General features: G+C 36.0%; 1 protein-coding gene across 2 annotated transcripts in view; it reads right to left on the bottom strand.

Annotated features, from left to right (window-relative positions):
- The window catches only part of unc13c (unc-13 homolog C (C. elegans)), a 558,188-nt gene that overhangs the window by 507,026 nt on the left and 37,731 nt on the right, over window positions 1-13,431 (bottom strand). The window contains exons 4-6 of one of the 2 annotated variants that reach the window (XM_079873953.1): window positions 10,919-10,968; window positions 9,510-9,588; window positions 6,940-6,993 (exon numbers count right to left, since the gene is read on the bottom strand). In XM_079873953.1, the coding sequence (XP_079730079.1) occupies window positions 6,940-6,993; window positions 9,510-9,588; window positions 10,919-10,968 (183 nt within the window). Of the gene's footprint in view, window positions 1-6,939; window positions 7,012-9,509; window positions 9,589-10,918; window positions 10,969-13,431 lie in introns of both variants that reach the window. The other variant, XM_079873952.1, reaches the window with a different exon arrangement.

Consider the following 13,431-nt stretch of genomic DNA (forward strand, 5'->3'; position numbering starts at 1 on the left):
CATCAATCCCAATCACCAGGAATATCACTGTAAATATACTGTAAATATTCAATATATCACCCAGCCCAAGGAAAGATCTAATTTTTAAATGCATAATGTCAGAAAATATTAGTCAAGGACTAAGAGAAGTCATTCAGATTCATCTACATGATCTGTAGTTCAAGATCTCCACTCCTCTTACAAAACACTCCAAAAAGTACAGACGCCTCAGTCAGCTGGTGTTCAGAAAAATCATAATATCGTGTTTTTTTTAAAGATGTCATGCTGATATTAATTTCCGTAATTTTAGAGCACATATCAAACCCATAGTGTTTTCAATCTGTCCCTGTTCAGACTAAAAAGGTCTCTTAAAACTTCAAGAACATGTCATATTTCCCCCCAAAATTAAGAGTTGTTGAATACAACACACAATTATGTTTATTTAATATTTTTGCATAAATACAAAGATACATTACAATTACAAGCATTTAGAGCATTTTTTTTTTCACATTGCATTAATAAAAAATATTGGAGGAAAATTTTCTTGTTATGAAAACCCAGGTTGTTATAGTTAATTACAACTAAAACCATAAAAAACATTTTCGTTATAATTAAAATGATTAGTTATCTTCACCAAGAGATCAAAATCGACCCTATATTTACTTTGTTAGCGCACAGTCACCACTAGCGCATTACTAGTCTTGTGGTAAACAATTCATCCATGAAACTTTCTTGAATTTTGTCTTCATAATTTTTAATCAAAATCTAAAAAAAACACTTCTCCTCGGGAATTGCCTTCATTCTCTGATGACATCAGTTTACCAGCTTGGGTAGAACATCCCCTCCAATTGTCCGCTTGCTGCAAGCTTTTGACAGCAAGCTGAATGGAACGCCTACTTTTCGAGATCCAATAAATTCCCAGTGGGAAAAAACAAGCCAAGCCATCCATTTCTCTCATTCAGAAATTTTCCAGTTTCACTCAGAAAATATGTCAATACTGAAGTAAAGTCGGTCAACTTCCGGTTCATTTGGACCACGGAAATAAAAGTTAATAAAAACTATACAGATGTTTAAAAAAAATAAAAAATAATACAAATAATAATATTAAAATATCAAAATGAAAACTATTAATAAACATCACAATGCAAAAAAAAAAAAAAAAAAAAAAAAAATAGGAATAGTCCATAAAAAAAGCTTCATTTTTTGTAAAGAAAAAATTCCATCTATCTTTCTTTAGATTTCGAGGTCATGTTCTTGACAGATTTCATGTGATTTAACTATTTTGTCAATAGTTTGCATTCACAGGCAAAAGTGGTGGAGAGTATCATAGGAATCCTTTTGAAAGAGCAGAATAAATGTGTGTCCTTTTACAGCTGGATAAGACAAAGAGAGAGCGGGAATGAAGGAGAGGTGAGCTGGTGATGCACAGCGCTCTAAACTGATGTTTTCTTGTTTCCCTAGTGCACTTTTGCTGATGTGTGTTCTCTGCTCTCCACCCAGTCATTACGTTAAGAGCTGCTGAGAACTTCAGCCATGTCCAAATGGTGTAAACGTAGAAAAAAAAAGTATAAAAGTAAATGTGCTGCAGAGTGAAAATTCAGGCTAATTAGCAAAGTGAACCTAAAAACAGATAAAGGGAGAAACTTCATTCACCAATCTCTGAGGGGAAATTTAGACACAAAACAGCAACAGCATCCAATGTGAAGTGAAAAAATAACTGAATGCACAAACTGCACCGAATGATTAACCGCAGTTGTCCTAGTTATATAAAACACTTAAAGGTGTCACATTATACATTTGGTCTGCATTTTTTTCCCCATGAGATCCACTTATGATGTTAGTCAAGGTTTAATGCACCTTCATTTATTTTTTCATGACTATTTTCCACCAGGTCTCAAACATTTAGAATAATGCTGGTTGTTTTTTTTAGGAATAAGATTTAAAAATTCTTTGAATTGTATATAAAATTTCCATCCATTTGGATTACACAGTTTTAACATAAACTAATACATCTTGGCCCGGTTTCACAGACAGGGTTTAGATTAAGCCAGGATTAGGCCTTAGTTCAATTAGGGCATTTAAGTAGCTTTTATAAACTTGCCTTTGAAAAAAACATTACTGGTGTGCATCTTGAGACAAAGCAATGGCATTGACATATTTTAAGATATATCAGTGCGAGTTGCTTTCGGTTGAAACTACTCAAACATGCATTTTAGTCTGAGACTAAGCTTAAACCTTGTCTGTGAAACCGGGGGCTTATGTATTATATACATTATGTATTATACATTTTACATTTGATGTATATTTTTCAGTCATCCATAAAAACTGGTGAGAAACCGTTTTTGTATGCAATAAAAAAAATCATGGAATAGTTTAACTATTTTGGATCTATTTTATTTGATTTGAATGATAATTTTTTAAATGCATTTATTTCAGTTGCTTAAAATCAGCATAAATCTGTTCATTTTGAAAACAATTACATTTATTCAGTTAAAAATGAAAATCTGATCGCTGCAGGCCGCCACGTGCTTGACTCCTGCTTGACTGACGGCTGATTTCAGGCCAGCGGCGGTAATGTTACGCAATCGAGGAGGATTAACAGCTGGCAAAAATGGAAAAGGACTTTCCAATTTAATCTAGCAACTCCAGAGCAACTAGATGAGTTACCCTCAGAATTACACACTGGGCTATCAGCCAGAGAGAGAGGGAATATTCATGGAGTAATCGCTCACGCTGAACAAAGTGGTCAGCACTGTCACAAACTCCAGTAGAAATGAGGGACGGAGGAATTAAACCATCTGTCAAACACACAGCCGCTGACCCACAAGCCTCACAGCATCTTAAACAGAAAATTAAAATACTAACAGCATACACATTTAAAAAAAAAAAAAAAAAAAAAAGGTTCCATAAGGGGGGTGGGTTTCACAACAATGCAATAGAAGATCTATTTCTGTTTCCCTAAAGAACCAACAATAACCTATTTTTTTAGTTTAAAGAACATTTTAATAATCTGAATAATCTTTTCCACTATAAAGAACCTTTTGTGGAATGGAAAGTGTCCATAGATGTTCTTCATGGAATGGTCAATGCCAATTTTTTTAAATTATTTTGGAATGACTTGAATGTGGATAAATAATGACAACATTTTCTTATTCTCTGCTTGTCCTTTAAGAAGCATCAGCCAATTAAACATTTGGAAGAGTCCTAAACACCCGGAGCTCTCAGCTTCCAAACCCACTGTGGTGACGTCTTTGGTTCGGATCTGTTTCTGTGCTGGAGGCCACAGCTGGTGCTGGAAATGCTGTGATTTCACATGATCACTGTGTCTGGAGACAGTTGTACGGATAATGTACACAATCATTGAGGTCAGTAAGTTTTTTGTTGTTGTTGTTTTTTTTGTTTTTTTGTTTGGAAAGAAATTAACACTTTTATTCAGCAAGGATGCATTAATTTGCTCAAAAGTGACAGTAAAGACGTTTGTAATGCAACAGAAGATTTCTGTTTTAAATACATGCTGTTTCCTTTGAACGTTCTATTCATCAAAGAATCCTGAGAAAAATGTATTACGGGTTCCACAGAAATATGAAGCAGCACAACTGTTTTCAACATTAGTAATAATAAGAAATGCTTCTTGAGCAGCAAATCAGCATATTAGAATGATTTCTGAAGGATCATGTGACACTGAAGACTGGAGTAATGATGCTGAAAACTCAACTTTGCATCACAGGAATAAATTACATTTTAAGATATATTCAAATAGAAAACAGTTATCTTAAATTGTAATCATATTTTACAATATTTTCATTTTTTACTGTATTTCTGATCAAATAAATGCAGACTTGGTGACCATAAGCTTTCAAAGACATTCCAAAATCTTACTGACCCCAAGCTTTTGAAAAGTAGTGTATATGTCAGCTAAACATAAGGAATTACACAGGTTATCACACTATCAAGAAGAGTTAGTTATTTTTAGGCTTCATATAATGAGAAATCACTTTTGAAATAAGAGTAACTTCCTCCAGAGGACCATTTATTGAAACCAAGCCACAAAATAAAAAAAATGCTTGCAGAAAATACTATTCCAAAGCAACAAAACCAACAATAGTAAAATGCGAATAATGTAACAGACCGAAATGAATAATGTAACAGACCGAATCCAAACACTCTCTGTTGATTATTCTCCTTCTTTCCATGAATGTTGAGGAGAGTTCCCGTGATATAACAGTTTCTGTCCTTGTTTTAAAGTGTCTTCTTCAGCATATGGACGTACGGGCTGTTTTGGGCACGCTTTTCTCGAAGGAATTGTGTCTCTTTTATAATTTCTCCCTCAGCCCCCTCACTTCATGTTTCTTTCTCTCTCTCGTTTTTTTACTTTGTTCTCGCTTTCGCTGGCATATTTAATGCATTTAAAAAGCCTTGGACATCTGTTCGACCTACTTAGTAATCTGCCGCCTAGCTACAGCCTCTGCTCTCTATATCTGACCTTCCTCCTTTTTAAGTCTCTGAGACCCGTCGAAGGCTGTTTGGAAATAGGTGCATCTAAAAGAGTGATTGCAGTGCTGCTATTCTTTAGAGGACTGCTAGTGTTGGATTAAGGTTAATTGGACTGTCCCGCTGAATCCCAAGTTTGACCTGTCCATTTATCACTCGCTAACGCTGCCTTCAACTCATGCAATGATTGTACTGTATAACATAGAGTATATGTATATGTAATATAGTGTATGACCTTCATTCTATGGGCAGAAATTCAATGAGACATTCTTTAAAATATCTTTTTATGAGTTCAACAGAAGAAACTCAGATTTGGAACAACATAGGGGTTAGTAAATTAGTGACCCAAGTCACTCATCTGGACAAGCCAGAATTATTTTGGAATAATGTCCTGTGGACAGATGAAACTAGTTATTTGGTCACAACCAGAAGACCTTTGCATGGCAGAAAAAGAACACAGCATTCTAGGAGAAGAACCTGCTCCCTATACTGTAAAATTTGGAGGAGGGTCCATCATGCTGTGTGGCAAGCAAAGGTACTAGAAACCTTGTCAAAGTTAGTTCGCATGGGTTTTACCCAGTATCAGCAGATTCTTAAGAAAAATGTTCAAGAATCAGTCAAGAGGTTGAAGTTACACCGGGGTTGGTTGATTTAAGCAGGACAATGATCCAAAGCATTGTTCCAAACCAAGGAAAACCACAGATACAGATAGAATGTTCTAGAATGGCAATCCCAGTCAATGAATGTTATTTCAGAACTGTTACTGTTTCCATGAGGTATATATTATAAATTATAACAAATGAAGTTGCTGCGTCGAAAGCCCAGCAGATTATAAACTGAAATTATGATAATTATCAGGGGTGCCCAAACTTATTTGCGTATTTCGCAATAAACATAAAACAGTTTAGTTCTATATATGTAATCAATATATTTAAATCAATAGTTTTATATTTCTCCAGTGATTGTATTTAGAATATAATTTGCAGTTCCCTATTTTAAGCAATTAAGTCCACAGGCTTGTAACGTTGCCTTTTTGTCAGATTTCCAAATACTTTTAGATAAAAGGATGTGATAATAATGTTGTGATTCACCTTATAGCTGGGTGGTTTGGTTTACGGCTTTTAACTCTTTAACAAAGACATTTTAAAATCCCTATGGGGAAAATTAATAGGAAAAATACAAGGATGCACCATCAATTACACACCTAATGCACATCCAGGTAATTTTATTGGTAGATAAAAACAGAAATAAATAAATAGGAAATTCTCCAGCATGTCCAGTTTGTGCCTGAATGCACATAGTGTTATAATTAAAATGAGCTGAAATACAATCAAGTTTGAGTAAATTCCTGCATCTCAGTGTCACAACAGAGCGCTAAACATCACATCACCCCGTGTCATTCTGGGCTGTTTATTCAGTGGATCAATTAATGGGAGGGAAGAAGGTCTGGATAAAAAGAAGAGTAATTCTTCTTTATTGATTAAGACGTTCTTTCCTCTCTCAGGTTTTTGACCCCTTCGTCAAATTAAAGTACGAGAATACAATTAAAACTAGAATCATCGATCAACACCCAAATAATCAGAAAGCATCTTAATGTTTTAAACACAAATACAACAGCAACATCCTCGTCACGGCCACACTCTCTTCAACACTATTCATCAGAGAGAAACCTAAATTTATGGTTTCCACAAAAATATGAAGCAGCACTACTGTTTTCAACACTGATAATAATAAGAAATGTTTCTTGAGCAGCAAATCAGCATTATAATGATTTCTGAAGGATCATGTGACACTGAAGACTGGAGTAATGATGCTGAAAATTCAGCTTCGCATCACAGGAATAAATTACATTTGAAAATATATTCAAAGAGAAAATAGCTATTTTAAATGTGTATAGTATTTCACAATATTACTGTTTCACTGAATTTTGATCAAATAAATCCAGGCTTGACGAGCAGAAGAAACTATCTAAACTAAGTATTAAAAAAATATTACTAACCCCAAAATTTTGAAGAGTGTAAATCAAGATCGTCTTGTGATTGCCTTTTACAACCAGCAGTAAATGACAATTTCACTCAAATCAATATTTATTGCTCAATTATTTATGTACTTTGTAAGCAGCAGTGTATTAAGTCAATGAAATAAATATTTGTTGAGTGTCTGCTTTTCTTCAGGCTCCTGATCTCACTGTCAGGGTTTATTTTGTGACAATGATCAAATAGTCAAGAATATCATTAGAGATTTTAAATAGTTATTGTCTTGAATGAATTGTTCTTGCCTCTGGGTCTGATGTGTGTTTGCAGACGTGCGTGTGTATTAGTTGTGACTTTATGCATGAGCGTTACATTAGTGCCACATGATTGCTCCTCATTAGACACTGACTAGCTGCTTACAGATTAATTTGTACATGAATCTGTATGGTAAAACCGCTGTGCGTGTGCTGTACACATCTGTGTGTTTAAAACTCACCAGTTCCTCGTTGTTTAGAGTCGTTCTGTTCACGAGCCCAAACGCAATGCCTGCCTTTCGAGCAGCCAATGTCTGAAAGGAAGAAAGGATATATTGAGAAAAAGCCAGAGTGAGGGAGAATGATAAAGACAACGCTCAGGAACTGAATCAAACGCTGCAGGGTAAAAATCTGTTGTGTTAGGCTGAATGTTATCATGTTGGATAAGACAAAACCTGATTACTCAGGCTGGGAAACCACTTTCACCTTCAAGCAGATATTCACCTGTTACACAGAACACACCTCTCAGAAAGCTTTTCATTTTAGATTGAATAGAAGAACTATATGAACATGTAGGCTGTATTCTGCTCTGTGTAATATGCTTTCATTTCATTAGGTGTACTGTGATTTTAAGAGATTTCAGGAAGCAGGAATTACTTTCCCAATAACAAAACAGACAGCCAGCCAGCCAGCCAGCCAGTCAGACAGACAGACAGACAGACAGACAGATAGATAGATAGATAGATGAAATCACCCAAATGAAATCAGTTTCACATAAGCTTACACTGCACCATAACTTCGTCTAATGAGCTAGAACAAATTAAAGTGAACCTTAAACATATTTAGTGAGTACAATTAATGTAATTTGTATTCTTTCCAAACACACACACACACACACACACACACACACACACACACACACACACACACACACACACACAGGTTCTCTTAGGTAGAGAAGGATACATCTGCTGTCTTCAGCTGACTACGGTAGATGAAGCTATTTAAGCAGACAAACACTGGATTCAGACGTGCATTCATTAAATGTCATTAAAAATGCAAGAAACTTACCAAAGCCTAGAGTGTCCAGGTGCAGGGAAAAGCAGACAGAACACAAAATTAGACATTTAGTGAAGGTGAGCTGTCGTTCACATACAGTAAAGCACATCTCTTTACGTCATACCTGCCGTCATGCAGAAAATCAGATCAAGAGTCTGTCTAAAGCGCAGAGAGAAAGCTGCAGAGGTGAGGCTCAATCCTTAAATAACTCACCTCTGACATGCAGCAGAAATTTACAGTTCACTCATGCATTTGCTGTGCAAATGTTTGGTAAAGATACTAAAATGTGCCCTGACATAGTCCTACTGCCTGCAAGTATTGTTGCCATTACTGCTACAAACAGACATGACCAGACAGCATGTGTTAAAGCCAGCTAAAAAAACACGATCCAAAGAGTTCAGGACAGAGAACGAGAGAAAGAAAGAGCCAATGCGGGGGAAATGGGACACTACAGAGCCGGTCAAAAATCAAAAAGCCATGATTAGCCATATCGAGATCAGCAGGCTTGGACAGCGGACCATACTGGACTCGTCTTTACCATCTGACCATGAACCTGATGGTGGTAAAGACCAAGCGGGCTGCTAATGCCCCCTTAAAGCAGGGGTGCATAGGAAAATAGGGTAGATTTGACCTCTACATGAACGTCAAGTGTTGATGTAAGTCTCAACATGCACTTGAATTGCTGAGGGTTGCTGCAGGCAATGGAATTGTAGTCTGAATTTTGGAGGAATTTTTCTCTGAGGTCACGTGACCGACTGTCGTTGCCCTGAAGCAATCACACAGCCAACAAGGGGACAGAAACAGACGACAGAGGCATGATGGGATAGACCAGATCGGACCCGGTACAGCACTGACTTCATCCACGCTGTAAAAGGCTTAGTGGTGCACGTCACTTTTACATGGATTTAAAAAGGCACACAGTTAAATCAGAAGTCAATGAAGTCCTCAGATATATTTTTGGGTAGAGTTGTCAACATTTCGGTTTCGAATGCATCTGCTGTCGATTGACTGAAAACAACTGTTTTGAAAGGAAATCTGACAACTCACGGAAAAATATCACCCATAATCAATATGGGCCCAAGTGGGAATGGACAACAGGACACGCCAAAAAAACTAAATAACAAACTGAACGATGACCCGTACTTACCAAAATAGGGTTGGTTTTTAATTTCATGCAAAATATGGACAGATACAGCATCAACATTTGTCCTTCAGAAGCAGAACATTTGCACAAAACTCAATGTAAGAATCGGTTAAGAAAATTTGCTCTAACAAAAATCAAGAAGAAATGGAGACAAAGACATGTAGACGGACTGCAAGAGCTCAAACAAGAAAGAAAAAAAAGAAATCCTTTGAAATGTTAACAAATGCAAAAATATGAATAAAAACATATGACATACTAAATAGATGCTGTGGATCAATCATTCGCCGCCTAGAGTCTCGTAAATTAAATAGAACTTCATTATTAATATACGAGCACTAAACATTTAAAGACAAGACAGATGATTTGAACTCTGCAGATATTGTGGAGAACACCAGGTGAGTGACCTACTTTTACTCTGGTGGAGTGTAAAACCCTTAAAATAGCATCAAAACATAAACACGTGTGCGCCTCTATCTTGCATGTGCCCTGCTGACAGTGTTGTATTGTAAATTTGGACTAGTGACCGTGTGCACGGTGGGTCTGATTGGCTAATACAGTCTTCTACAGCTCCATCAGTCAAACATAACCGTGCCGGGCATGATTACTCACCAGGTCTCGGACAATAGGCATGGTCCTCTTGCGACGTAAATCTGGCATGCTGTCAATGCCATAAAGTATACTGCCAACCCTGGGGATAGAGGCAGATTTAGAGTCTATTAATACCATAATCATGCTGTACGCTATGAAACATTACCCGGATAAAAAGCAGTCGGCTGATTTACACCACTGGCAAATGACATGGGATGGGCAGAGGGGGTGGGAGGAACAGGAAGTCCATCATAATTGCTCTTGCCTCATACAGACCCATTCTATACATGCATAGAATACTTGGTCAAATTGGGCCGTACAACCAAAGCACACTCCACTGGGAACTGTATTCCACAATGCAATATGCTTAACTTATTCATATACATTTTTTAACATCATCTTCTTCACTAATTATTTGATTCGATTTAAAAAAAAATTGTATTTAATGCAATGTATTTAATGTATTTGATTGAATTAAAAATGCAAAATATATTTTCAATTTCCAGTATGATACCTATATGCTCAGATAAATAATGGTTTGTTTTTTAATGACTACCAAATATTAAAGAGAACTGTACACAAAATTGCAATTACAAATGTAAAATAAATATTTTCAACATAAAATTTGGATGAATGCAATGCAATGACAATTTAGCAAGCAACTGTTTAAAACGTTTTTAGTTGCATAATGTATACCGTTTCACATGATATTTTTAAAAATCGAAGGTGGTACACACATACTGCACAGAATACAGTATGCTTGTATTGTGTGAACAAAGGCGAAATAGATCTGGAGAATAACTCTGCATACATACACACATGAGAGTTTAGATTAGGTCAGGATGTTCTCATACTACACGTCTATAAACACACAGGTCTTTTTCAGTCATACAGAGCCCAAAGAAACACGTTTGTCTTTGTTAGGAAGACAGTGACATCATCAATGCTTAATGAGAACGGCCTTTAATAAGCATAAATGCCAACAGTGCAGGGTATATTTATTTATTTTTGACAGCTCATTACCAAATATTAAATTCATCCCCACTACATTCATTAACCTGGAGACATACCATTGCAAACAATTAACGCTAGATCAGGTCCCAAGAAAATCCACAAATAACATTCCATGCACATTCTTGCTCTTCTGCCTGCGGTCTATCAGAGAAAAATAATATCAGCAAGTGTGTGTGTGTGTGTGTGTGTCAGTGGTAAATGGAAGACGAGGAGACCCAACGGCTCGACAGTCCGAGGCACCAACACACACACACACACACACACACACACACACACACACACATGCACGCACAGACCACACATACAGTATATATGTATCTAACACCTGTAAGAGTGTAACTCTAGACACACACTCATGTGTATAATGGTATACAGATCAGCTGTCTTTATTTGCTGTTGAGTATGTCTGTACTCACCCTCCGCCAGTCAGCCCCAGTTTGGCTGGGTCCAGGATATTGACACAACCCTGTCAAACAGGAAAACAGCCTGCTATTGACTTACACAGATCAATAAGACACTGTACTTAAGTACAGTAAGACACTGTACTTACTGTATATAATTTACCTGTACAGTAAATATAAAACATGGTCACAAAGAAACAGACAAACAGTGACAAACATGTGTAAATATACAGACAATTACATTACAAAAAATAAAATCTGAAATTACAGATCTACCTATCCATCTGTCTGTCTGTCTGTCTGTCTGTCTGTCTGTCTGTCTATCTATCTATCTATTCATCCATCCATCTCTGTCGTGTCTGTCTCTCTACCTGTATACCAGTGGAAATATCAGTGGTGTTCTTATATATATATATAAATCAAATGTAAATTCAATACAACCAAGTATAAATCTCATTAAGTTAGTTTTTTTTAAGCTTTTTTGCATTTATTCAAAAATAAAAACTAAAGGCAGTAACAGCATAAAGCTTGCCGCAATGCACCAGCAAAAGTAATGTTTATGCATGTGTTGGAAAAAAAATAGCAAGGAGACATTTTAATTATTTATTAATAAACTAGTGTTTTAAGTGCCAGTGGCGGTTGCAGAGATGAAGTTAATGATGCTCAATATAGCAGTATAGTGAACATGCCTAGAGAAGAATGTATCTTTTAAACGGATTACATAAGTAGAGAGTACTTCTTTTTTGTTTTGAATTGGTAGACATTTCAAACTTTCTATAGATATATTTCTCATGTCTGTGACTGTGAGGCAAGTAGCCTATATGCGGAGTTTCAGTTAATTTATGTGACGTTGTACATGTAAAGTTGCTATTTACACGTTTTCAAACGATCCGTCCCTAATGGATTGCGTTCTCTTCTAGTTGACCAACGTTAAGTCGACATTTAGGGGGCAGCCCTACTCTATAGTAAGTACATGTAGTTAATAAATATGACTTAGTTCGGTTACACTTTATTTTAAGGTGTCAGTATTACAGTGTAATTATACATTTAAGTACTGAGTAATAATAATTAACAACATTACTTAACTATAGGGTTAGGATTAGGAGGAGGGTTTGGTTTAAGGTTAATTGCATGTAATTATGCATAATTTATATTTATTAATTACATGTAACATATGTAACAATGACACTGTAAAATAAAGTGTTACCCTTAGTTCTTATTTTAGTAAGTACAATGTAACTATGTCACCTTGAAATAAAGTGTAACCATATATTTTATTTGTGAACTGATGTTCAGCTGTTGTTCATTTTCGGATCATCAATCATCATCCTCGGTAAACAGTCACAGACATGAAGGTACCTTACATTTCAGTTTTGACGTGTTTTGACGGTTTGATTTTGACGTGACAAAGCAATGATAAGTGGGTGAGTTTACTTATTTTTTAATTAGTCTTCCCATCAACGCCATCATTTTGTTCATTTTATACTGATTTGTGAACGTGCACGAAAACAAGAGGCGGAATTTATCGTACGAACCAAACGTATCCAATCATGTCCAATCAAAGCTCGATGGAGGCATTGCCTCCTCTCACGTGACTTTCCCTCATTCATTCCAGCCTGATCTCACACACGAAACGTACATATTTAGACGTAAATAAAAACGATCCAATTCGTATATATATTTACGTATTATAGTGACTTTTACGTATCATATGGACGTTATTTCAGGTTCGATACGTATCTATATTTACGTATTACAACTTAAAATACGTATAGATTCAACGTATATCCATAAATGCATTTATATGACAGCCTGGTCTCATTGTTAATACGTAGTATTAATACGTAATTTTCAAAGATAGAAAACGTACGTTTTGTACATTTGGATAGATGCTGAAACGTATGATATGGACGTATCTGCAACAATTAAACGTAACATTATTACGTTTTTTACAGCTACAAAACGTAAAATATTTACGAATCTTTCATATCATTAAGATATCTGTATAATTTACCTTTTACCGTTTTATAGATAAATGGAAGATCCCTTAACCCTACTCCCAAACCTAAACATAACGTTACCCATTTTATACAGAATATAAAAAGGACAAAACGTACAGAGATGTGTAGGGAAATGGCAATTTTATTAACAATATAGCATTAAAAGATTTTTTTTAGCAGCTAATCCTACTCCTACCCCTAAACCTACCCATAACAATTTCTTAAAACTACATAGGCTACAATTATGAAGAAAAATTACAACATACGTGTAATCACAATAATTTATTTATTGCGAACATGTCAAAACCGGTACCAAAAGTCGTTCACATGACGATGTGTTGCAGTCACAGTCCTCTCTTTCAGTATAATAGTTTTGAATGAGGTACAGAGCAGAATTTAAGTTATTAATCCAAGAAAATGTTAATCCGGCTTCGCTCTGTGTGAAGGCGCGCGCGCTTCTCCATTTCAAATGTAGTTTACCGACTGAAATACGGCATGTCACAATCTGTGGCGAGAGCCAATGAGCGT

The sequence above is a fragment of the Squalius cephalus genome, assembly GCF_949319135.1.
Source record: "Squalius cephalus genome assembly, chromosome: 6".
Lineage (NCBI taxonomy): Eukaryota > Metazoa > Chordata > Actinopteri > Cypriniformes > Leuciscidae > Squalius > Squalius cephalus.